Raw genomic sequence first — 25859 nt, 5'->3', positions numbered from 1 at the left:
AGGCCTTCAGGTCATACCCCTCCGGTTTTAACAATGCCAGCAGTGGCCATACACCATTCCTAGAGAAGGCTCTATCTTTCCATCTCTGAGCCAAACACTTGGCTGAGGAGCAAAGTACCCTGATGGGTCAGTCTGGGTCATAAGCCCACCCTGGAGAAGCCAATAGGGTCCCTCTAGGTCCTCAGGCAACAGCTTGTACTTCCCCTCCCTCCCTCCATCACCCAGCATCCAGCTGAATCTTGAATCAATACCAGTAAACTGGGTGTGAACGGAAGGAAATTGCTCATTATTTGCCATTATTTGCCTCTGACTGTGTGTATTCTGTCTCTCTCTCTTTTTCTATTTCGTTCTCTCCTTGGATCTGGTTCAACCAGAGTACAACCAGCTCATCTGCCTCTGGCGCTAGAGAACCTGCGGGAGCCAGAGGAGGAGGAGAGGAGGTGGGCGGGCAGGAGCTGGAGCAGCGGGCGGCAGGCGCGGCGAGCGCACAGCCGGGGCCCCGAGCCGCGCCGCCCGCAGAGCCCATGCCCGGCCGGTGCCGCCCCGGGCTTGCTCATGAGGCCTCTGCCGAGCCGGAGGAGGAAGAACCGAGGTATCTCCCTGGGACTCTTCGCCCTCTGCCTGGCCGCAGCCCGCTGTCTGCAGAGTAAGCTCAGGGCGCCGGGCGAGGCTACCGGAAGGCGGGTGGTGGAACGGGGGACGCGGGAGGGTTCCCGGGTCTCGCGGCTGCCCGCCGCCGGCCCGGCTGGCAGGAAACGCGCCTCCTCCTTGCCGTGCCGGGCGCGGCCTGGGGCCCCGATGCACCCCGCAGCCGGAGAGGCGGAGGCAATGGAGGAGGCTCCCCCAGGTCCCCGCGCCGTGGGCCATTTCGGTGGCCCTGCCGTGCGCTCCGCGCCCGAGAGGAGCCAGCCCGGCGTTATCCGAGCCGGAAGCCGGGCCCGAGATTACCGGCTCCCGGCCCGGTGGCCGCCTCCGGTGCAACATTTTTTTTTTTTCTCTTTTCCTGGAATAACCACTACTACAGCTGAGGTGTCCACCACTGCAGGGCCCCACAGACGCCGCCCCAACTTGGGGACCCCTTCCTCTCTCCGTGGGCTTACCCAGGTTATCAATGCGTCATGCAGGCCTGCTCCTGAAGCGAAAAGTTCGGAGGGTGTAGGTTGGGCATTGGGGCCTGAATTCCTCAGGTCAGAGGTGGTCCTCGCGGACTCCGCCCCGAGGGGATTACTTTGGGTGGGCGGGCCTGCAATTCCCGGGGTCTGATGGGGTGTAACAACCTCCCATCGACACGAACAGATTATAACGCACTTCTGCTTTCTCATTTAATCATTTCTCATCTCATTATTATCATTTCCATTTTACAGATTAGTGAATTGAGGATTAGGGAATGACCAGAGCAGGGCCACTAGGGATGGGAAGGTTTATTAAGCATTTATGCATTCACCATCTATCGGGTTTTACAAGGCTTATATGATACTCAGGACAAGCCTATGAAATAAACGCTACTCCTATCTTTGTTTCACAGGTGAGGAACCTGAGGCACAGAGAGGTTACCTTATTTGCACATGGTTGCCAGCCAGTCTTGATCTTCACACCTCTCTGGTAGAACCCAGGCTTACAGGCTGCATGTCTCAGTTTGGTTTGGTCTGGCTCTGGCTAGTCAGTCAGGTGGATGGATGGGTGTGTTTGGTATTGCAGTGAGATTTTCTGTTGTTTTCAAACCCTCAAGCACATGTTTCTAACCATCATTCTTACACAAAATCAGGGCCAGACACTCACCACAGAGTATCATTCATTCATTCATTCACTGCACCCTCTGCCTGCAGGAAGTAGGCTGGATGGGTACTGGGCATACCATAGTTCACAGACAGGGCATCTGTCCTCAGTAGGCTTATGGTATCTCAGGGAGACAAGACAGAGAAGCAAACAAGAGTACCAGCCTGGAGTGGCAACTCCTGTGAAGCAGCAAATGCCTGTGCTCTGGGAGCCCCAGAAAGGTCTTAGAACCCAGACTTGGGAAACCACAGCAAGCCTTCCAAAATGAAAGCCACATCTACCCAGAACTAACAATGGACAAAGGCAGCCAAGGGAATGGGAGGGAGGGAATGCAGGATGTCCCAAAGACGACAACACATGCATGACCTGGAGGCAGATAAAAGTTAGCTGTCCCTTGATTATCCGTCTCCTGCACAGCTGTAAACTCCAGGGACATAGGCATTCATTCTCACTTCTGGGTCCCTAGCACCTGCCCAGTGCTAGCAGGAGCCCAGCCCTTAGACGATGTTGAATGAGTGTGCACCTGCCTGAATGAGGACTGTACTCCTGGAATGTTGTAGAGTGGGCCTTGTGCCTCTCTCACCAGCTCCCTCCATTTTCTGCCTCTTTAGCCTCTACCAAAGGCTTCCATCTAAAAAGTCTGATTTTCATTGTTTACACTGGTCTGTGTGAAAGTACACACACACACCCTACATTTGAAACCTTTCATCTACAAATGGAGCTTAAAAGCTTGTCTACTCAGGAAGATGGCAGACCTCTCTCAGCAGGCCAAGGTGGGAAGCCCGCCTTTCAGGATCCAAGCTCATTTTCTTTCCCAGCTCTCAACAAGGCCAGTGAGCACTCAGGGCTCCTTCTCATTTAGAAGCTCGTGATCCTAGGCTAAAGCTGGACAGTTTAGTTAATGGCCTGGTGCAGAGTCAGCTTTGCTTCTGTCTCTCTCTCTCTCACACACACACACACACACATATGCTTTTTAACATCCCCACCTCAGCAGGGTGGGGCCAAGGCTAGAGGAGTTGGCCCAGGGAGTCCCCAGAACAAAAGAATAGGATGGGGGCTGAATCTGGGCCTGGAAAAGAGGTGGAAGACCCAGAGCTGTCACAGCCAGAGCAGAGCTGTGGGTTCTGAGTAGGGAGGAGAAGGCAGAGCCGGTTTAGTACGAATCCTCTCGAGACCCCTGGATCCGTCCCTCCAAACGTGCAGCACATATTTACTGAGTACCTACGATGTGTCAGGCTCTGTGCTGACCCCTGAGGAGACAGACAAGCGAGGTGTGGTCTCTCTCCACCCTGTCCTTCCAGATTGTAATTACAGAGAATGGTTTTGCATCCATATAAATGTTCCCATTGAAAAAAAAGGTGGTCTTGAATGTGCTTTTTAAAAACGTAGTCATACCATTCTTGTTATTCAACAACTTGATTTTATGCCCTTTTTTTTTTTCACTCTATCTGTGTTGATAAGCAGAGATTTTGCTTATTCCTTTTAGCTGCTATACAGTATTTCATCATGTAAATGTGCCACGTTTTCTTTAGCCAACTGATGGGCATTTATTTTCTGCTTTTAGTCCTGAGGCGGGGGAGGAAGAGACCCCTAATACAGGGTGGTGAGTGGAGAGCTAGTGCTGTGCACCTGGTATGAAGGGTATGGAAGGGCGAGCACCCCCTGCTGGCTGACAAGTACCACCTGCACACACACCTCCCCACCACCTCCCAGTGTTGGGTGGACACCAGGGTTAGTGCTCAAAAAGTGACCAGGGGAATAAATAAAAGCTATTGAGGGAGGGATGAAGTCAACCAGAAAGTCACCCAAATTTCTTCATTTCTGATCTCTAAGAGGCTTTCTGAGTACATTCATTGCTGGCTTGAGGGGGATGGGGCTGGGTTCAGGAGACCCTCCTCTCTATCGCCAGGACCTAAGGACAATAACTCAATGACTACATACTTCCTCCACTGTAAGACTTTTTTTTCTCTTTTTTACATTTTAATATACCTAAAATCAGGATACACATTACAAATCAAAAGCTTCAGTACAATCTCAGTTGGACTGGACTGAAGTTGGGTTCTTCTAGAGAGGATGTGTGTTGCTTCTGCCAGTCACTGGTAGTTGGAGAAATAGAGGCATCCTACCTGGGAGTCAGGAAAGGCTTCATGGAGAAGGTGAGGTTGAGTCTTGAAAGATGAGTGAGTACAGCAGAACAGGGTGGAGAGGAGAATTTCAAGCACACAGCAGGTGCTCAAAAATAGATTTATTATTCTTCTTGGGAGGAATCCTGGTGGCACAATGGTTAAGGTTGTCGGTTCGAACCCACCCAGAGGCTTCACAGGAGAACTACTTAGCAATCTGCTTCTGTAAAGATTACAGCCTACGAAACCCTATGGGCCGGTTGTACTCTGTCACATGGAGTCACTAGGAGTTGAAAATCAATTCGACAGCACCTAATAACGACATTTCCCCTGGGGCTTGGCAGGACCTAGGTGTGCTAAGCAACAGAAGAGGAAGTGGGTGTTGCCCTAGCATGTACCTCCTGGGAACTTAGCCAGTGTCCCACTCAGAGACTCTACTGACCCTGTGCACTCAGGACCCTGGTGTCTCTGCTTCTGGGTTTTCCCTGGAAAATGGGCTTGGTGTAGAAAAGATTTTACTTATCCAGAGGAGCTGGGAGTTAGAGGGAAGAGAATTGGCAAATTCAGAGTTGGAAATGATATTCTCCTGTAACTGACTTTTTGGGCTGGGAAAGTACCAGTCAGCCCTGGGGGCAAAGGGGAAATGACACACTGAACCGTAAAGGTAGCACAGGACATTCCTTGTTCATGTGTTCAGCTGCTCAAGGAAGCACATTGGCTTTTCCCCCTGCTGGGGTGCACCCTGGGGGTGCTAAAGCTGTGCCATGCTGACCCTAGAGGAGCCTCAGCTAGCAGAAGGGAAAGGGCTTGGGGGACCAGTTCTGGTCCAGGTGCTATCCTTAAGTCCCTTAAGTGAGGTCACTTTCCTTCTCTGAGCATGCAGGGAAAGGAGGGTGGGCTAGCCTAGTGACTTTGCTGTTGTTGTGACTGTTGTTAGTTGTTGATGAGTCGGTCCTACTCATGGTGACCTCATGTGTGCAGAGTAGAACTGCTCCATAGAGTTTTCAAGGCTTTGACCTTTTGGAAGCAGGTCGCCAGACATGTTTTCCAAGGCACCTTTGGGTAGGTTTGAACTGCCAATCTTTCAGTGAGCACTTAACCATTTGCACTACCCAGGGACCCTTACCCCAGTGACTAGTACTTTAGAACCACCTGGGGATCTTTGACCAGCTACAGATACCCACGCCCTATACCAGAGCAGTTAAATCAATAACCTGAGTGCATGTCCCAGGCTTTGTTTTGCTTTCAAGTTCCTCGGGTGATTCTAACATGTGGCCAGGCTGAGGACTTCGGGACTAGACCATTTGCAAATCCCCTCCATTATTCTCATCCTGTGGAAATAACTTGTTGGGAAGTTCTCAAAGCCCCCACTGTAAGTCTCCCTTATGCCTTGTCTGTGACTTTATCCTGACAAACCTATAAATACTTCCCCACCAGGCTTAGTTCAAGAGACAAAGCTGCTTTGCTTTGAAGTTTGGTTTGGCTCAGTAAGTAGTTTGTGAGCACCTACTACGTGCCAGGTACTGTGCTAAGAACTGGGGGTACATAGCACAGTCCCTGCACTCAGGGATCATGTAGCCCAGAGGGGAAGTCAGATTCCCAAACAGATGACTTCAACACCCGATGCCACAGGGGCTTGGAGAAAGGTATTGGCCTGGTTTGGAGTTGGGAGGAGACTTCTTGAAGAAGGAGCCTTGAAGGTGAAGTAGGAGATAGTCAGGTGAGCAGGGAAGGAAAAATTCTGAGTGGCAGAGAATCATGAGCACCACTTCTCTCTCTGTGGGCCAGAAGAGGGGCGACCATTCCTTAGTTAAACCAGGTTTTTCAGCTCTTGCCGATTTCTTCATAGCTGACAGTTCAGGAAATGAAGCTTGGGAAGATCTTGGACCATGGATGGAAGGTGCTGGAATAATATCTCTGATAGACCCTTAAGCTAATTCCAGAGAATCAGGAGAGAGATGTGGGTCTTTCAGCACCAGGCACTGTCCAGGGGATCTAAGGTTGAGGCCCCTCGGACTGTTTGCCCTTCTGTAAAATGGGGCTAATATGATATCCCTGCCCCCAGGCTCAACATGGGCCTGGATCAGATTCCTTTTGGAAGCTAGTGCCTAGAAGCAGGACACCAGATCTCTCCTTCCCTCGCCAACCAAGCCTTCTACATACAGTTTGGAATGGTAGATCTGTCAGTTCAATTCAGCAGCCCCTGTTTGAATGAGCCATCCCTCATGGCCCACACTGCTGTGTGCTGGTGATGCAGGTCTAAGCACATCAGAGAAGTGAGGGGACTTTCCCAGAGTGACCCAGCTAGAACGTGGTGCCACCAGAACAGAACCTGGGCCTTCCAGCAGCAGAGTATGTGCTCCCTGCACCTGGGATGGACCTTCCCAGGACATCTCTAGCTGCCATCTTGCCCTCTTCTGCTCCCACGGGCAGAGCCTCCCCCTCCTGGAGTCACCCAAGGCCAGAATGAGGTGTCCTAATGGCATTCTGGGGAGGAGGGTGGATCTGACAGCTTACCACAGCAGCCGAGTTTCCATTTAAGGGTCAAAGAAGCAGTTTGCTTGCTTCCTTTGTTTTAAAAATTACACTTTTCCTGGGTGTGTTTGCAGCAGCCTGAGGTACAAACTGCACCACGAATTGTCTTCTGATTAGTCCTGGGATTCTTCTAGGTGTGGCAGGTATATAACCTGTTATATACCCGTGGCTAACATTTATTGTTTATTTACAGTGGTGGGGGAGGAGGGGCACTGTGCTAGGTGTTGGACGTGCACTTGCTCAGTTTTATTCTTTTAACAGATCAGACCTGTGAGGTGGCTATGGCCGTCTCTATTTTACAGATGAAGGACAGAGGCTCTGAGACTTTGAGGTTACTTGACCAGAGTCACAGCGTTAACAAGTAGCAGATCAGTATTTGAATCCACATCTGCTTGACTCTTCTCTGAAGCCCTTGCTTGCCTGGTAGGATTCCTTAGGGTTCTCGCTACATATGGTATGGCCCCCATCTGCCAGAATCTTAGAAGCTGGGCTTTGTGGGCGTGCGTCTGTGTGTGTGTGTGTGTGTGTGTGTGTGTGTGTGTGTAAGAGGCAGTTCAGACAGGAGGATCACACATATATTTCAGAGAGGGTGAAGGAGAAAAACTGAGTCCCAAGGATCCCACCTGAGCTGGCTATGGGGTCTTAACCCTGATGCTGTGCTCAGTTTGGCATAACTCTGGGCGCCCCACCCCTCCTGCCTCCAGACTAAATGTATCACCTGTAGGGGAAGTCACTGAGCCAGAGTGCATGTCTACATGTCAGGCACTCTGCAGGGCTCTGGGTCTGCAGTGGGCAGTCAAATAGGCAGCACCTGCCCTTGTGGAACTTACAGTCTACAGGGGGACAGACATTAAGTAAGTGCATACTTATGAACTGTGATAGTTACTATGGTGGAAAGGTGTTATAAGGACATGTCAGAGGGGACTCGACCTACACTCGTGGTTGGGATAAGCTTCCCAAAATAGGTAATAGTTGAAATCTGAAGGGTGAATAAAGGTTAACAGGGAAAGAAAGGAGGGAGCAAGGTAGAGAGAATAGCATGTGCAAGGTCCTTGTGGTGAGAATGAACGTGATAAATCCAAGGCACTGAAGAAAGGGCAGTGTGCTGGGAGCCCAGAGCATGAGGGGCGTGTTGAGGGATCCGAGGTCTGAGAGGTAGGTAGGGATCAGACCACACCGGGCCAGTTAAGCCACTGAAGGAGTTTTGACTTGAATCCTAGACCCCTGGGGAGGTAAAGAAGGGCTTTAAGCAGGACAGTGATATGGTAAAATTTATGTTTTGAAGATATCTCTCAGGCTGCTGTGTGCAGAATGGGTTTGAGGGGATGAACGAGCATGGTGAGACAAATTGGAAGACGATTGCGACCACCCACGTGGGGGTGGACTGGACTATGTGCTGGTGGAGGAAAGAGAGCACACTGGTCAGATTCAAGTTACATTTTGGAGGTAACATTGACAGGGTCTGGTGACAGACGGGATGTGGGGGTGAGGGAGAAGGAGGTGTTGAGGTGATGGCTTGTAGAACTGGCTAGCTGTGAAAGCCTTTCACTGAGTTTGGAAACATCAGACCAGATTTTTCGTGTGGGGGTGTGTGTGTGTGTGTGTGTGTGTGTGTACGGTGGGGGGTTATACATTGTTTTGTTTTTTAATTTTGTTTTCATTTTATTTATGTTTTGAATAGGTATTATTTGCACACAGTCCAAAACTGAAAAGGCGCCTACTTAAAAGTCTCCTTCTACTCTTGTACTCTAGCCACCTGGGTCCTCCCCTTACTTCCTAAAGGCAACCATTGTCACCACTTTCTTCTGATCCTTTCAGAGAGAGTCAATGCACATAGACACGATTGTATTTCATTTATCTTTGAAGATGCCGATTTTGAGGTGCCTGTCAACTGTCAAGTGCCCATGTCAAGTAGGCAGCTGGATTAATGAGTCTGAAGCTCAGAGGTGTAGGCTGGTGATATGAATTTGGGAGTCACTGGACTAAAAGCCGTGTGCAAGGCTGGGATTGCCTAGAAGATATGAGAGGGCCTAGGACCATGTCTAAGGAACTCCAGCGTTTAATGGCAGATCAAAAAAGATGAGACAGCAAAGGAAACTGAGCAGGATTAGTCAGAGATAGAAGGAACACCAGGCAGGTGTGGTGGCCTAGAAGCCCAGAGGATGTTTCAAGCAAGAGGGAGTCATCAGCAGTGTCCCAGAAACGGAAGGTCATCTACTGAGGATAAGAAGGAACTTGGAGGTCCAATGAGACTGAAGGGGCCTTGTAATAGTCATTGCGAAAGAAGGAAGAGTAAATTTACGTGAAAAAATAGTAGGATTGTCTGGTAGTATGGAGAGCTCGCTTGCATTCAGTGATCATGAATTTATACAGAAAATAATGTATTCTCTTGTCTGGGAGGATGTCTGCTGTGGGCCATTCTCCTGCAATGTTGGCTACTTAGATACAAGCAAAGAGAAAGTAGACAGTTGTTGATCCAGAGGTAGGGTTTTGCCAGGCAGATGATGATGAAAAGACAAAGGTGAAGGGACTGTAGAGAATTGGCAAAAGTGTTTAGGATATAACGGAACATGGAATCTAAGATGGATAGGAAGGGCAATGGATTGGGAGATGAACTGAGGATGATGGATTGGGAGAAAGTAGAAGGAGCTGATGGAGTGGAAGGACTGATGAGGCCAATGGAGGAAGTTGCTTTACCGGAGGCCGAGGTAGAGGGAGGAGGTACCTATAGATAAGGGTGAATGAATTGACCATAGCGATGTCGAAGATACTCAGGATGATGCCAGGACTTGCAGAAAAGAGGTGTCAACGTGTTTAAAGAATGAGGAGGAAAGAATGGGGACAGCGAGGTCACATTGTTGAGAAGGGTAGAGGGTGACATAACCTGCAGGAAAGTGGAGATTGACAGTCTAAACCTAGGCTGTCCAATAGAAAAATAACATAAGCAAGTCACAGATGTAAAGTAAAATTTTCTAGTGGACACATTTAAAAATGTAAAAGGAAACAGGTGAAATTAATTTTAGTAATATATTTTATTTAATCCAATGTATCCAAAACATTATCATTTCAACATGTAATCAGTATTTCGAAATTATTACTGAAATGTTTTACATTCTTATATCCTACTAAGTCTTCAAAATCTAGTGTGTATTTTATGCTTACGGCACATCTCAATTCAGAGGAGCCAGTTTCAAGTGTTCAAAGCCATAGGTGGCAAGCAGCTACTGTATTAGACAGCTGCGTCTGGACTCTTGTTGCTTGTCATATCTATCTCCCATATCTTCAGCACCAAGAAATATATATTTTGGGAAACATAAGGGAAGTGTAAAACTTCATGTCTGTACTCAAGTGCTTTCTCTTGCTGGAGGCAGTTGTAGGGCTGTGAAAGGAGATTTGGGTTTCAATTTTGGCTCTGATTTTTTGCTTAGCAAGAACTTCGGTATTTATGTTATGTCTCTGAGCCTCAGTTTCCTCACCTGTAAAGTGTGATCAAATAAGCAAGTGCCTGTCAAGCACTTACATCACTCCCTGGCAGGTGTACTCCACAAGACATGCAGTGTCCTTGCCTCAGTTTCCTGCCTGCCTCATAGGGCGAGAAGGTGCTTGTGAAGGACTTTCTCAATTGTGTAAATGTGAATTACTAACAGTTTCAAATGTGAAAAATCTTGGGTTCAGAACCAATCCTGGCATGTATTTTATTTACTTGCAGGAGCACAGTGTTTTTATTTCTTAAGTAATTCACAAACTTACTGAAATATTCAAACAGTTTGAAAAGGTACAGAGTGAAATTCTATGCCAGATTTCTCCCTAAAGACAACCACAGCTCCTGGTTGTTAAAAGTATCCTTCCAGAGGTGTTCTGTGCATTTAAATGGATAAGTGCGTGTGTGTGTGTGTGTGTACACATAAAATTATTTTTACTCTAATGAAGGTGTTCTCTACATACTATATGTATATATATCAAGCCCCAGTGCCGTCGAGTCGATTCCAACTCATAGCGACCCTATAGGACAGAGTAGAACTGCCCCACAGAGTTTCCAAGGAGTGCCTGGCGGATTCGAACTGCCGAACCTTTGGTTAGCAGCCGTAGCACTTAACCACTACGCCACCAGGGTTTCCATATATATATATATATATATATATATATATATATATATATATACTTAATTTAATTAAAACTGCTGTGCAAGTTTACACAGCAAATTAGGTTCCCATTTAACAATTTCTACACAATTTGTTCAGTGACATTGATTACATTTTTCACAGTGTGACAACTTTCTCATAATTTCTGTTCTGGTTTTTCTGTTTCCAGTAATCTAGTCTCCCTGCTCCCTTGCCTTCTTGTCTTTGCTTTTGAATAAATGTTGACCATTTGGTTTCATATAGATGATTTTTTAAAGAACCCCAGTATTCATGGATGACATTGTTTATTTTATGAGCCAATCTGTTATTTAGCTAAAAGATGATCTCATGAATAGTTTTGGTTCAAGGTTTAAAGAATATCTCAGGGCAATAGTCTAGGGGAGTCCTCCAGTCTCAACTGATTCAGTAAGTCTGGACTTTTTAAGAATTTAAGTTCTGTTCCACATTTTGCTCACATTCCAGCAGGATCCTGTTGTGTTCCTGATCAGAATGGTCCGTAATGGTAGCTGGGCACTATCTAGTTCTTCTGATCTCAGGGTCGATCAGGTCATAGTCTGTGTACACTATTAGTCCTGTGGACTAGTTTCTTCTCTGAGTCTTTGGTTTCCTTCTTTCTCTTTTACTCCGGACGCATAGGGGCTAATCACTTAACAATATTTTGAGAACATCTAATATCAACACATACAGATCTAACTTTGTAGTATTCCAAAGTATGAATATTGATTATTTAACTGGTTCCCTACCAGTGAACATATAAGTTGTTTCCAGTCTTTTGCTATTAAAATTGATTATACTATGCCCAGAGACTAGACTTACACATATATATTTGCATACATTGCACTTATTACCTATAGGACAAATTTCTAAAAGTGGAATTTCTAGGTCAAAGAGTACATGCTTTTTAAATAGTTTCATAGATTTTGCCAGAGTGCCCTCCAAAGAGGTTACACCCATTTACAATTTCCACAGTAATGTTTGAGTTTGACTTCCGCACACTCCTGACAACATAGTATATTATCAAAGTTTTTTAATCTTTGCCAGTCTGATAATGGCCAAATTGCTCAACTTTCCCAGCCTCGGTTGCATTGGGCTGTGATAATGTGCACATAACATCTGGTACCAAATAGGTGTCACCAATAGAAATGGTGGCTAATGCTATTTTTGGAGTGATTTTTCTGGTTGAGGTAAGAAATACAGAAAGGGGACCAACCTGCCCGTGTCCATCGAACCTGCGTGTGTCCACGTGGTTTGTGTTTGTCTGACATCTGGGTGACTTCCCATCGTCATTAACAGAGCAGGCTCACCGAGGAGCCCCCTGGGGATTGCACCTGAGCATTGGTCTCTGAATGCTCAGGAAATGAGAGGGGGAATTACTAGCTGAGCTATCAGGAGGGAAAGGTACGGTGCAAACTGTTTGCAGAGGTTAGTTACCACTGTTCCTGGCAGCTAAGCCTGAAAGCCATTATTTGGGGTTACCGTGCTGGCCTACACAAGCTGTGTTTCCGAAATCACAGGCTCGCCTGTTTAAAGGAGGGCAGAAGCTGGGCACAGACATGGACATATTAGTCGTGTCTTAAAACTGTGCTGTTTCCCCTCCTAGCTGATCAACTCAGAGGACTTAGGGCTGGGAAAGGGGCTGTGTTAGCACCTCTCTCAGCTCAATCCATTGCTCCTCAGCTCAACAAACATCCCCCCTTCCTGATCTCTCCAAATTGGCAACAGTTTGACAGGCAGGACATTCATACCAGTATTTTTTGAGCACCCACAAAGTACCAGGCTGTGTGCTGGACGCTGGGGCTTCTGATGGGTAGGGCAGAGTTCTCCAGTGCAAACCTGCTGAGCAGGAGGGGCAGGGTGGGGCATAGGGCACAGCCACACCTAGCGCCTCAGGCTGTTCCTGGCTCTTTGGGCTCCAGCCCTGGGTTCTCTAGAAGATGCAGAGGACACCACATGTAGTGGGCCCAGGTCCGATCACGTGTATAAGTGATAAAATAATGAATTCCACTGCCAGGGTGCCCTTCCAGAAGCCCAGTTCAGCTCTTGCCATTACACTGAATCCTGTCCTGACTTCACTGCCTGAGGGATAAAGTTCTCACTCCTTGGGTTAACTCCACACTGTTCCGCCTCTGCACACCCCCACCTTCTTCATAGATTCCTCATGCTGCAGCTGCGGTCCGTTAAGCCTCCTTGGGTCCACTTACTATTCTTACTATCCGGACTGCGCTTCCTCTCCTTGCCACCCTTTAAAAATCCTACTATTCCTGTTCCTTTCCTAGCTCCTGAAAACTTTATGGCTCCATTACCAAGACAGTGGAAAGTGCTTGGGATTTGAATCTCTGCTGGCAGCTCACTGTAACTTTGGGCAAATTACCTAACCTCAGGAAGCTTTAATTTCTCCTCTGTACAATGGAAATAATATATGCTTCATATATTCTTCACCAGGCCAGCAATCAATGAGCAGTGGTGCCCTGCTGTTTAAGAAACTTTGAAGGGTGAGCTGTTGGGTTCAGTGACTACTGGGAGGTCTCCATTAAAATAGGAGTACAGTGGGATTGCTGACCCTTGAGAGGCTAGGCTACCACATGTGTTAGGGAGCCAAAGGTTTAAGGGAAGAATGGTTTCCTCTTCCCTCAGTTTAAGCCTGGAGCGGCTGCTTCTGCATCTCCTGAGGGTGATGAAGGCCCTTCTGACCTCCCTGTCCTTCAGAAATTAGCAGTTGTATAACTTGGAGTTTTCTTTTTGTTCTTCAACATTTCTTTGTGGAGTCTTAGGGTGACCAATTATCCCAGTTTGCCCAAGACTGTCCTGATTTTGGAGGCCCTGGTGGCGTAGTGGTTAAGAGCTCAGTTGCTAACCAAAAGGTCAGCAGTTCGACTCTACCAGCCACTCCTTGGAAACTCCATGGGGCAGTTCTCCTCTGTCCTATAGGGTCCCTATGAGTCGAAATCGACTTGATGGCAATGGGTTTGGTTTTTTTGGGTTTGGTGGTGCAGTGGTAAAAGCACTGTGAAGATTACAGCCTTGGAAACCCTATGGAACAGTTCTTTTCCGTCCTATAGCGTCACTAGGAATTGGAAATCAATTTGACGCCAGTGAGTTTTGTTTTTGGGTGGCGCAAATGTTTAACATCACCATTTGATTCCACCCACAGCTGTCTCAGACAAAAGGCCTGGCACCTACTTCTGAAAAATTGGCCAATGAAAACTCCGTGGAGCATAGTTCTACTCATGGAGTCACCATAAGTTGGAATCCATTCGAGAGCAGCTGGTTCTGGGTCCTGATTTTAGTATCCCAAGAAGCCCCTGAGCCCCAGGCAAACCCCAAATGTTGGTCACCCTAACAGGCCAGTGGCAGTCTGGACCAGAGAAAGGAGAGCAGTCAGGGCTGCAGCTCCTGAACAGGTGTTAGGTGTTATATGCCCATCCAGGACCCAGACCACTGCTGGGCTTCACATGTGTGATCTCACCATCATCATAGCGTTCCTCCTGGGAGGTTTTTTAGGCCTCATTCTACAGGGAAGGAAGCTGAGGCTCACACAAGTTAAGGAGCTTTCTCCAGTTCCCACAGCTAGGAGGTGCCCAAGCCAAGATTTGAACCTAGGTGCACCCTGCTGGCACCAGCCGTCTCCTACTACACCTAACTGCACTGGAAACAACCCTTTTGTGATGTGATTCACCACTCCACCACTCCGCTTCCACAGTTTTCTGAACGAGGACTTTTGAACCCTAGGTCTTGCAATTTCCGTTTTAGCTGCTTAAAGGCTTGATGGTGACGACAGTGATGCCTGTTTCCTCTTCTCAGCTGCATCTGATCATCCCACTTTCTAAATAAGTGATTTGCCAGATAAACGAGAGAGCAATGAGTTATCTTAATTAAGGTGTCTCCTCTGTGACACCTTAAATTCAGAAACCACGTCAGCAATAAATCTGTCACCGTTAGTCAATATTCTTGTCCGTCGTAATCTTATCCAAACAGTACTGATCTTTATTGTGATTTTAGGAAATATATCCCTCCTAAAGAATCAATTTTTAGAAACTGGTGTAAGAAAGAGAATAAGTAACCATTCTGAGTATCCTATTCCAGCTCATTGCTCAGTAGGGGCCTTCACCTGCTTAGTACTTTCTCTGACGAGCTTGCCGATTAGTTCCCAGAGGGTCTCATCTCACCTTACCATCTCCAGGGAATGGACTTTCAGAGGGTCCCTTGGTTCAAGTTCCAGGTGACTTCTGCCCTGCCAATATCTTCAGTTTTTGTGACTTGTTCGTTAAAAGAGGCATCCCCCATCTAATATGGGAGATGGGTAGACATTTAGTGTCTCTCTGCGTCCTTTCACGTGAAGATGAAAAGCAAAGTAAACTTTTAAACTTCAAGCTTTTCTTTAAAATTTGTTTATAAGACTCCTTGGTCTAATCAGAAGAACTTAAAAAGATTTTTTAAAAAATAAATCTTATTTCTTATTATCAATTCAATAAATAACAATGAAAAATACAAAATTATATAAATATTGCTATGAAACCAAAAGAGATGCAGAACAGAACTTCAAATTGTCATGGACTCCCGATTTCCTGGAGCCAATACTGATGAACTCCTGAAACTATTGCCCTGAGATAATCTTTAAACCTCAAACCAAAAATTCCCCTGAAGTCTTTTTTAAAACCAAACGATAGTTTAGCTTTACTAGTAAAGAATGTCGGCCTTGAGCATCATGATGTTTTAAGAACTGTCTATATGGGATAAAACTGACGACAGTAACTCGAAAGATTAGATAGGAACCTTACTTAGGGGGCAGTGAGTTCATGTTAATGGGGGAAGAACGACTCAGAAAAGCAGGGTGAGAATGGTTGTACAACTTGAATAATGCAATCAATTTCAATGAATTTTACACGCAGAAACTGTTGAATGGGTGTATGTTTTGCTGTGTATATTCTCAACAACAAAAATTTTAAAAATTATATAAATGCATAACTTGGAAAATAAAATTCCCTTGCCACCCAACCTCTAAAGGGTAATTCCTATTAGCAGATTAGCACATATTACTCCAAAATTTATCTATATATAATAAATACATATTAGTACATATTTATACAAATATAACCCCCATGCATCTGTTAGTTTGTTGTACTGTGGGGGCTTGTGTGCTGGAAGCTATGCCAATGGTATTCAGATACCAGCAGGGTCATCAATGGTGGACAGATCTCAGCTGAGCTTCTAGACTAAGACGAGGAAGGACCTGGCAGTCTACTCCTGAAAAAAATTAGCCAGTGAAAACCTTATAAATAGCAGCAAAACACTGTCTGATATAGTGCCAGAGATGAGCCCCTCAGATTGGAAGGCACTCAAAAGATGACTGGAAAAGAGCTGCCTCCTCAAAGTAGACCCAAGCCATGGTGTTTTCAATCACTTCATATGCATGCGAAAGCTAGGTAATGAACAAGGAAGACCGAAGAAGAATTAACACCTTTAAATTATGGTGTTGGCGAAGAGTATTGAATACACCATGGACTGTCAAAAGAATGAACAAAGCTGTCTTGGAAGAAGTACAGCTAGAATGTTCCTTAGAAGCAAGAATAGCGAGACCTCGTCTCACATACTTCAGACATGTTATCAGGAGGGATCAGTCCCTGGAGAAGGACATCATGCTTGGTAAAGTAGAGGGTCAGTGAAAAAGAGGAAGACCCTCAATGAGATGGATGGATTGACACGGTTGCCACAACAATGGATTCAAGCATAACAACAATTGTGAGGATGGCACAGGACCAGGTGGTATTTCCTCTGTTGTTCATAGGGTCCCTATGAGTCAGAACCGACATACTGGCACCTAACAACAACACACAAATATAAACGAGATCATATTATGCTGTTTTATAATGTGTTTTTTAACTTAGTAAACATATCATGGACATCTTTCCATGTCCATACAAAGATCATTCTTATTAATGGGTACCTGGCATCTATTTTATAAGAAAAATCTGATTTACTGAACCAGCCTCCTTGAGTAGAACTTTTGAGCCAGGTCGGAATATTGGCCTAGCCACAAAGTTTCCCTGGACTTGTTCTAGAATGATTTTAGCAATTGTTCTTGAGAGGACAGGGGTGGTTACTCATTAATTCAACCTTTTTAACAGTTGACAGCCTTAAAACCTCTGCAATTGTTAATTTTTCCATCTCTGCCGTAGACCATTTATTCTTAATTTTATACATGTAGACTGATAGAGAGAGGAAGTCTTTGTTCCTAAGACCTAGTTAAATGCTTGGTTAGTTTGTCTGATTAATTTGTTTTTCTGGTCAAGACAAAATACAGAAACCAGTAAGGGTCCACTGGCCGGTTTCTACTGGTATCAGTAGCTGAGAAACTTGGGGTTGTTATTTGTTTTTCAGTTTTGTTGGAACCAGAGTAACTAAAAGGCTCAAAATGAAGTCCCCTAAGACTGAGCCCTGGTGGCTGAGTGGTTAAAAGCTACAACTGCTAACCAAAAGATTGGCTGTTCGAATGCACCAGCCACTCCTTGGAAATCCTGTAAGGCAGTTCTACTCTGTCCTATAGAGTCGCTATGAGTCAGAACTGACTGGATGGCACCTAACAACAACAACAAGATTATTAAATCCCTGGGTGGTACAAAGGTTTGAGCCTGACTCTTAACCTAAAGCTTGGCAGTTTGAACCTATTCAGTGGCACCAGGGAAGAAAAGCTTGGTACTCTGCTTCTGTAAACCCTATGAAGAACAGTTCTACTCTGCAACACATGGGGTCACCATGAGTAGGAAACAACTCAGCGGTAGCGGGTTTGGTTTTTGAGGGTATTAAAAGGACTGGTAGTCTCCCAGGAAGGAGCCCTAGTGGTGCAATAGTTAAATGCTCTGCTACTAACCGAAAGGTTGCCAGTTCAAACCCACGCAGCAGCCCCATGGGAGAGAGTCCTGGTGATTTGCTTCCATAAAGATTACAGCCAAGAAAACCGATGGAGCAGTCCTCTCTGTCAGATGGGGTCGCTGTGCGTCAAAACTGACCCGACAGCACCTAACAACAGTCTCCCAAGACACTAACCTATCGGTAACCTTGACCACCACGGTTGGTCACACAGAGTGGTTAACCTGATTAATCTTGACTAACCTGGTTAACACAGAATACACAGGAAATGCAGAGGTTATGATATAGCTTTGTCACTCTTTTAAATATAGTTCTCCAAATCTTACCGTAGTAACTACTCCATTTGTTCATATTTGAGGTAAGAGAAATAAGAAAATATAAATGAATGGATAAATGGTAGATAGAGAGAGAGATGGATAGCTAGATGAAAACAAGGTAGAACAGGAAAAGCACAGGGTTTAGAAACAGAACTGGATTCAAATCCTGCTTCTGCCATTTACTAGCCACATGGGCATGTTGCTTACTCTCATAAAAAATAAAAGAAATAATGATTGTAAAGTACATAATAAATACCTAAGATAGCAATTGGCACACGAAGCATTGATTAAATGATAATTCTCTTCCCTATGTGTATTTACCTTTTAGATGGGCCTAATTTTTCAAACCACCAAGCAGCAATATCCCTATCAGGAAACTTCTCCTGCCACTTGTTGCAGTAAAGATTTAGTCATTCACTTAACATTTATTGACCAACCACTGCGTGCCAGGTATTGGCACACAAGGATGAAGAAAACACATGGTTCTTGCCCTCCAAGGGCTGACCTGGAATTTGACCTCTGTTTTCTTCTTTATCACCCTAACCTTAAACTCTGCACTTTGTTCTTTGTTAAAGAATAACCATCCCGCAGAGACCATGTAACACACTGAGAGCTGGAATGAGACAGGGTGATCCAAGGAGTCATGAGAACCATCGTCAGTTATCTGAAGGGCTCCAAAATACCAGCAGAGAACTTTTGTAGTCCATGTGGCTACACAGGGGGCAAATTTCAGATCAAAATAAAAGGAGCTTTCTAAACAGAAAAGGACAGTTACCATCGAGTTAACCCTGACTCATGGTGACTGCATGTGTGTCGGAGTAGAACTGTGCTCCATAAGATTTTCAATGGCTGATTTTTCAGAAGGAGATCTCCAGGCCTTTTTTCTGAGGCACCTTAGACACAAACCTCCAAACCTTTGGTTATCAGCCTAGCATGTTAACTGTTTTTACCAGCCAGGGAACCCCTTCTAAAACAGAGCTTCCCCAAAATTGAAAAAAAGGCTTCCTTGTTAGTAGAGACCTCGCTTTTGCTATAAAAAAGGGTTCAAACAGAGGTTGAATGGTGAGCTGTTTGAATTCTCACACTGGGTAGGAGATTGACTACTAAGGTGCCCTCCACCTTGGAGAGTCCGTGATACTATTTTATTGAGCCCCATGAGCATAGCAGCAGACCAGGCACTCTTTGCCCTGTGCTTTTATTCCCACCGGTGGCCCATGGGCCAACGAACCCATTCGGTAAGAACACAGGATGCAGAAAAACTGCCTGTCCAAAAAGATTTCCCCACCAATTTGCTCTAATGCCAGAATTTCTCGGTCTTTGGCTTTAAGACATGAGGGTCCTTGTTAAAATGCAATCTGTTCAAGGAAATGCTCAAAAACCAATGAGGACATTTCAAAGGACACATGAATGGTCTGAAGAGGCTCCTACTGGCCAAATGTAGGATAACCCAGAAGGAAAAATTATAACGATGATAATGGATTATGACATGTTAAACAAAAAAAGAATTCATGGGTCAATACCACACACCACACCCATTGCTGTCGAGTTGATTGAACTCATAGTGACCCTGTAGGTCAGAATAGAACTGCCCCATGGGGTTTCCAAGGAGTGGCTGGTGGAATCGAACTGCCAGCTTTTCAGTTAGCAGCCATAGCTCTTAACCACAGCACCACCAGAGTCCATAGAGATGCTAAAAAAGGGAAGAGGGCAGAAAAAGCTCTTCATGATAGAAGAATGGCAGCCAACAAATATAGGAGGAATGATTGCATTTGAAAACCACTATTTTCCAACCATCAGTGAAATAACTAACATAGGTGAGGCTCATCTGAAGATGCTAAACTCTGTGTGAACTGCTGTTGGACAACAGGATATTCACACAGTCTCTAAGTACTAGTCTACAGACGATGTATTAATTACAGAGGGAAAAAGTACCCTTGCAATGAAGAGACCTGTCGGACACCACCTTAACCAATAATGGGGCAAACTAACATTATTTGCCTTCTAGAGTGATCCAGCAAGAACGCATCACCTTTCCAGTATTTTTCCTAAAATGTCGAATCTGAGTCTAAACAAACAAATGCAGATTGTGGAGCATTCTACAAGAAAACTGGCCTAGACTCTCCAAAATGTTCGTGTCATGAGAGCCAAAAAGGTGGGGAAACTTCAGTAGATTAAAGGACATTAATAAGACATTACAGGCAATAAGCCATCCTTGACTGGATTCTGGATTAAAACAAAAAAGTGATTGTAAAGGTCATCTGGTGGATAATTAGAGCCATTTGAATATATACTGTATATTAAAATAAACAAAACCTGTTGCTGTCAAGTCAATTCCGACTCATAGGCACCGTACAGGGCAGAGTAGAACTGCCCCATAGAGTTTCCAGGGAGCGGCTGGTGGATTCCAACTGCCAGCCTTGGAAGCTGGTTAGCAGCCAAGTTCTTAACTACTGTGCCACCATACTGTATATTAGATAATATTATTATAACAATGTTATTTTTTTTTCAGGGGGCGTGGATAAAAATGTGATTATGTAGGAGAATGGCTTGTTTTTAGGTGAAGTGTCAGAATGTCTGCAAGTTACTTTCAAATGATTCATCAAAAATGTTAAATATATGTGCCCAGCCACAACCGATGACTGCCCTGACAGGGAGCGCAACAGAGAACCCCTGAGGGAGCAGAACAGTGGGATGCAGACCCCAAATTCTGATAAAAAGACCAGACTTAATGGTCTGACTGAGACTAGAGGAATCCCGGCAGTCATGGTCCCCAAACCTTCTGTTGGCCCAGGACAGGAACCATTCCCGAAGACTACTCATCAGACATGGAAGGGACTGGACAATGGGTAGGAGAGGGATGCTGATGAAGAGTGAGCTACTTGTATCAGGTGGACACTTGAGACTGTGTTGGCATCTCCTGTCTGGAGGGGAGATAGGAGGTTAGAGAGGGTTAGAAACTGGCAAAATTGTCACGAAAGGAGAGACTGGAACGGCTGACTCATTAGGGGGAAAGTAAGTGGGAGTATGGAGTAAGGTGTATATAAGCTTATATGTGACAGACTGACTTGATTTGTAAACGTTCACTTAAAGCTCAATAAAAATTATTTAAAAAAAAATGTATTTCCACAAAGCCAGCAGGGGGGGAAAATGTTAAATATAGAGAGATTGATAAAGAGAGAAAGCAAATGTAGCAAAATTTAAATATAAATAGAGAGATAATAAAAGAAAGCAAATGTGGCAAAATTTAAACAGAGAGACATAAAGAGGGAAAGCAAATGTGGCAAAATGTTAACGATTGTGAGCCTAGGTGGAGGAGATATAGATGTTAATTGTACTAGTTTTTCAACTTTCCTATGAATTTGACTTTTTTTTTTCTAATACAGAGTTGAGGACAAAATATATTTCTCTTATTTGGCAGCAGTAACTCCTGAAAGCTGTAATTACTCCCCAACTTTTCACCATGGAGTTTATGAGACTATCTCCAGTCACCTACCAGGCCTGAGGAGAGGGTCACAAAGGGGATGTGCTAGGATGAGAGAGGACGATAAAAAGGCCTGGAAAAGTGTCAGGCATGTACCTGGACCCATGGCAGCTGGGCACCCAAGGAGTGAGGAGGCGAAACAGGAATTGTGAGTGGAAACCAAGCTTAAATTCTGCCCTTTTCACTTCCAGTCTCTGGCCAGCCCCGACCACCCCTCAGTGTGGAGGCATTTGTCACATTCTGTGCCCTCCACTCTGCCAACCACTGACCTTTAAGCATAGAGGCTAGAAGTGTAAGCTTTGGTGTTGACAGCCCCTGTGTGACTCTCAGCCCTGCAGGGTGGACTTGGGCAAGCTATTTAGTCCTGTTGAGCTTGAGCTTTCTGATATGTAAATCCTTGATAGAGCCACTGTAGGCTGTACGAGACTTTGATGAGATGATGTGTGTAACGCAGTTAGCACAGGGCCTGGTGCATGGCACGCCCTTAATATACGTATAAAAACATACACAGAAGCTCAGCTAATGGCACTATAGCTCACCTGTTTCCCAAGCAGAAACCTCTGCTTGATGCCTCTTTGCCTCAGCAACCCCCATATCCCATTTCCCCAGCATGTTCTCTCCTCCCTGCTTCCAAATATATGTCCTAAATCAGACCACCTGACTGGTCTCCCTGCTTTTATTCTCCCCTCCCCACCATCACCTCCAGAACATTCTCCACAGCAGTCACTCCTCTGCCTGAACCCTCTTTTGTTTTTCCATCACCTTGAACAAAACCTAGCCCCTGACTCTGGCCCACAACATCATGACTTGGCTCCTACCCAGCTCTCTAGCCTTATCTTCTAAACTCTCCATTGCTCACTGCGTTCCAGCCATACTGGTTTTTTTTTTTTTTTGAAACACACCAAGTTCCTTCTCATCTCACAGTTTTTGTATTTGTTGTTCTTTCTGCCTAAAAGGCTCGCTGTATTCTCCTCCTCCTTGTCCTTTAGGTCTCAGTTCAAAGGTCATTTCCTCAAAGAGGTTTTCCCTGACCATCCTGTCTAATAAGGTGTGCCACTTTCACCCTCATCAGTCACTACTACCATGTTTTATAATCTTCAGAGCATGTGTCATTATCTAAAATTGTCTTTTGTTTATTAATCTCTGGTATGTCTTGCTTATTAGAATTTAAGATCCAGGGAACAGTGACTTTGTCTTGTCCTGCATTGTAGCATTAGCACCAAATCCTAGAAGAGTATTTGACATGTAATGTTCTTGTTAGATGCTGAGTCAATTTTGACTCACAGCGACTCCATGTGACAGAGCAGATCTGCCCCATAGGGTTTTTTAGGCTATAATTTTTACAGGAGCAGATTGCCAGGTCATTCTCCCTTGAAGCTCCTGGGGGGCTTCCAACTGCCAACCTTTCCGTTAGCCATCAAGCACTTAACCATTGTGCCATCAGGGCTCCTTATCTGGCATGTAATAGGCAATGAATATTTGTTAATGAATTCTGTGAAGTTAAATATGAGTTCATGTCATGCCCAACATCTGGCACTCCATCCTGCAGGTCAGGGCATATCATTGTACATTCCCCAGTCTGCCATCAATGCCACAGTTAAAGAAGACATTCTGCTCTCGGTTGAATACTCCTGCCTCGGGGTGCCCACCATCGAATGGAAGTATACCTCCAACTGGGGTGTGCAGAAGATCGTGGAGTGGAAGCCAGGGACTCAGGCCAACATCTCCCAAAGCCACAAGGACCGAGTCTGCACCTTCGACAACGGCTCCATCCAGCTGTTCAGTGTGGGCGTGAGCGATTCTGGCTACTACATCATCACAGTGACGGAACGCCTGGGGAGCAGCCAGTTTGGCACCATCGTTCTGCATGTCTCAGGTAAGACTGGCCCAGGGGCGTGGGCACCCCTCTGGGCTGCGAGTGTGTGGAAGGCTGACTTCATGATATTAAGAGACGTTATCTTCCCGTTCCCCTCACCTCCGCCCCTAGAGATCCTCTATGAAGACCTCCACTTTGTCGCTGTCTTCCTTGCTTTTCTCGCTGCTGTGGCCGCAGTGTTAATCAGCCTCATGTGGGTTTGTAATAAGTGTGCATATAAGTTTCAGAGGAAGAGAAGACACAAACTCAAAGGTAACTGTCTGGGCCTTGTGATAATTCATGCTTTTGAAGATGGAGGTGGCACACATTATCTTGTTCTCACCGAGAAGCCACTGTGTGGCTCATCTTCAACTCACTGACTTGTCTTTTGCTTTACAGAAAGCAGAACTGAGGAGATTGAGCTGCAAGATATTGAGTGTTAGCCAAGGCTGGACCCAGTTACATTCCTACCTCAAGAGGAAAACATTATTTTCCAATGAAAGAAGCAAATGCAGCCGATCCATACTGTTGTCCTGCCACAGCAACCCATTGGCGATGGGACAGCAAGAAGTTAACAGACTGACTGCATGGAGTTGAAGGCTATGGACTGAATAAAGCCAGCTGTAGCCTTTGCACTAAGTTCAAGGAGAAGAGCACTGAGGCTCTGCGCCAGGAGCTTTGCTTGGCTGCAGCTTCCGGCCACGTTGGTCCATAACCAATGGCACAGTGCAGCTGCTGGCAGCTTGCTCACGACACTTTGCTGTGGCCCACGGACTGGCCTGTTGGAGGAGTCCCTGTATCAGAGGCCAGAGTATCTCCAGGCTCAGGAGTATGCAGCCCACATTCGAACATGCTCTCTGTGCCTTGTGTTCCCGCTTGCTCTGCAAACTGCTTGTGTCCTCCAACCCCCACAAGCACTGCTGTGGGAGCTACTGTAAGCAAACCTGAGGCTTTTAGACAATCTGCTGCTTAGGAGCCAGAGGCAGACAGAGACTGAGATGGGCACTACTGGGCTGCAGTGAATTGCTCAGGACAGGGCAAGGCCCTGTGGCTTGGAGTTTTGGGAAGAGAAGCTCGATTAGTTCCTGAGGGGCCAGCTTTGGGAACAGGAAACAGAGAGATTATCTTTTGTTTCTTCCCTCATTCCAGCACTAATTGGTTTTTCCCTCCCATGACCCCAAAATTAGGCCAGTGTGAGCAAAACTGCACCTCATCTCCACTAAGCTTCAAATGCAATGTGATGGGCAGCATCTGGCCTCCAGGCAGCCTCTTGAAGAGCTGGGTAATGCAACCTGGGTGAAAGCTGAACCTGAATAACCGGGTGGTACACCTGGATAATCATTAGGCCTGGGGTTCTGTTCTTGCCCCTTCAGTGATTGCCACTTCCTGCCTCAAGTCAGGCCCTTCCCTCTCCTAACTGGGCTAAGAACACTTGGCCTCACCTACCTCACAGCCACGATATCAAACGAAGCACACAGTCTGTATAGAGCACTCCGAGCAACTGAAGGAAAGCATAAGGAGCCTACAAGGATCTGGAAAGCAATGACCACTTATTATCTGAGTGCTGGAAATTGATAAAATGCCCTGGGATATTGGGGTTCCATGTAAGATTGGGGACTGAGCCATAGGTAGTCTTGGCCCTTATTCTCTCAGGTTGCTGCTCACCATGTTTACTCTGAAAGTTTCTCTATCCCAGCTTCCATTTGGCAAGCTCTAATGCAGGCACGAATTAATTTATTTCCAATTCTTTTCTCTTCCCAGCACTCTTAACTACAGACCACAGGTACCACTCCGATTATGATGGAGGCAGAAGTTATTAGCGATGTTCCCAGCCGTCAGCTGGAAATTCACCCATGTAAACACGGGTGCTAAGACACTCCCTTCTGTTCTCCCTTCCTTCAGGTCCCCAGTGTCCATATCTTTAGTATTTCTCATGCGGCAGGTAAGGGGTTACCTGAAAAAGTTAGTATGAGGCCTTTCCCTAAATAATGAACCCAGAGCTATGGGAAGAAATCTTTTGGAGTATTCAGACATGTACTATCAATAATCTAGAGAAAGGCCTAGACGACAGTAATTGGTCTCTACAGCTGGTCTGTAGCTGTAGTACCAGACACACAGAAGTTACAAAGAGCCCTCAGACACAAAGAACGTCTACACGCTCACATAAGCAAACATGCACACCACACAAGCAAACATGCACACCTGGGCCCTCTCCCAGCAGCTGTTAGAGGAACCGCCCCCCCCCGCCACAACAGTTTGCTTCTGTCAGTCTCTAGCACCATGAAGGAACACGGTAAGAGTACCCCCGACAAAAGGGGATCAAGGACAGTCTAGTTATTGCTCTCCCCTCTTTCACACAGAAGGCCCATCAGCAGGAAACTGGTTTGCAGCTGGGTAGCTGCTGGCATACGTGGAATATGGAATATAATACCTGCCCTCCAAAACTCTACCCCGGGATGGGCCTTCCTGGGCAAACTCAGATGTAAACTGAATTGCTCAAAAAAATCTCATCATGGTTTATTCCTTCAGCTTTCCATTTCTCTGAAAAAAGCATTTATTTTGCACTTTCAAGGCTCCCTCCATCTCAAACATTCCAGTGGAAAAGTTTTTGATTCTGGAGCCTTTTTTTTTTTTTTCCCAAAAGAGGAATATTACATATAGAGATTTACCAGTATGAATGTCAAGCTATATGTTTCAAGCTGTGGAAATAAAAACTCTTTTGAAGAACGAAATAAAACCAGAAGCCCTGGCCCTTTGTGTGTG

The 25859-nt window shown here is 45.7% G+C and overlaps 1 protein-coding gene across 3 annotated transcripts; it reads left to right on the top strand.

Moving 5' to 3' along the window:
* The first annotated feature begins 258 nt into the window (after positions 1–258).
* Positions 259–25833, top strand: VSTM5 (V-set and transmembrane domain containing 5). 3 transcript variants are annotated; one of them, XM_003415588.4, is made up of 4 exons: positions 272–646; positions 22791–23117; positions 23229–23369; positions 23496–25833. In XM_003415588.4, the coding sequence occupies exons 1-4, from the start codon at positions 556–558 to the stop codon at positions 23537–23539; spliced, it is 603 nt and encodes a 200-aa protein (XP_003415636.1). In that variant the 5' UTR covers positions 272–555; the 3' UTR covers positions 23540–25833. The 3 variants fall into 3 exon arrangements, with proteins under 3 accessions (XP_023410490.1, XP_003415636.1, XP_064144897.1); XM_064288827.1 differs by adding an exon at positions 21179–21389 and having other exon boundaries at positions 543–646; positions 23229–25833; XM_023554722.2 differs by having other exon boundaries at positions 259–646; positions 23229–25833.
* The last annotated feature ends 26 nt before the right edge of the window (positions 25834–25859 follow it).

This window comes from Loxodonta africana, chromosome 7, assembly GCF_030014295.1.
Source record: "Loxodonta africana isolate mLoxAfr1 chromosome 7, mLoxAfr1.hap2, whole genome shotgun sequence".
Classification (NCBI taxonomy): domain Eukaryota; kingdom Metazoa; phylum Chordata; class Mammalia; order Proboscidea; family Elephantidae; genus Loxodonta; species Loxodonta africana.
The sequence above is the reverse complement of the archived record's forward strand: the minus strand, read 5'-3'. Positions and strand labels throughout refer to the sequence as shown.

What these genes read in the sequence shown, in the direction of transcription:
- VSTM5 (XM_023554722.2), top strand. Translation starts at nt 556, where the DNA reads ATGAGGCCTCTGCCGAGCCGGAGGAGGAAGAACCGAGGTATCTCCCTG. An exon ending in CGCAGCCCGCTGTCTGCAGA is followed by an intron (nt 647 to 22,790) that starts GTAAGCTCAGGG and finishes TCCATCCTGCAG; the next exon opens with GTCAGGGCATATCATTGTAC. An exon ending in CATCGTTCTGCATGTCTCAG is followed by an intron (nt 23,118 to 23,228) that starts GTAAGACTGGCC and finishes CTCCGCCCCTAG; the next exon opens with AGATCCTCTATGAAGACCTC.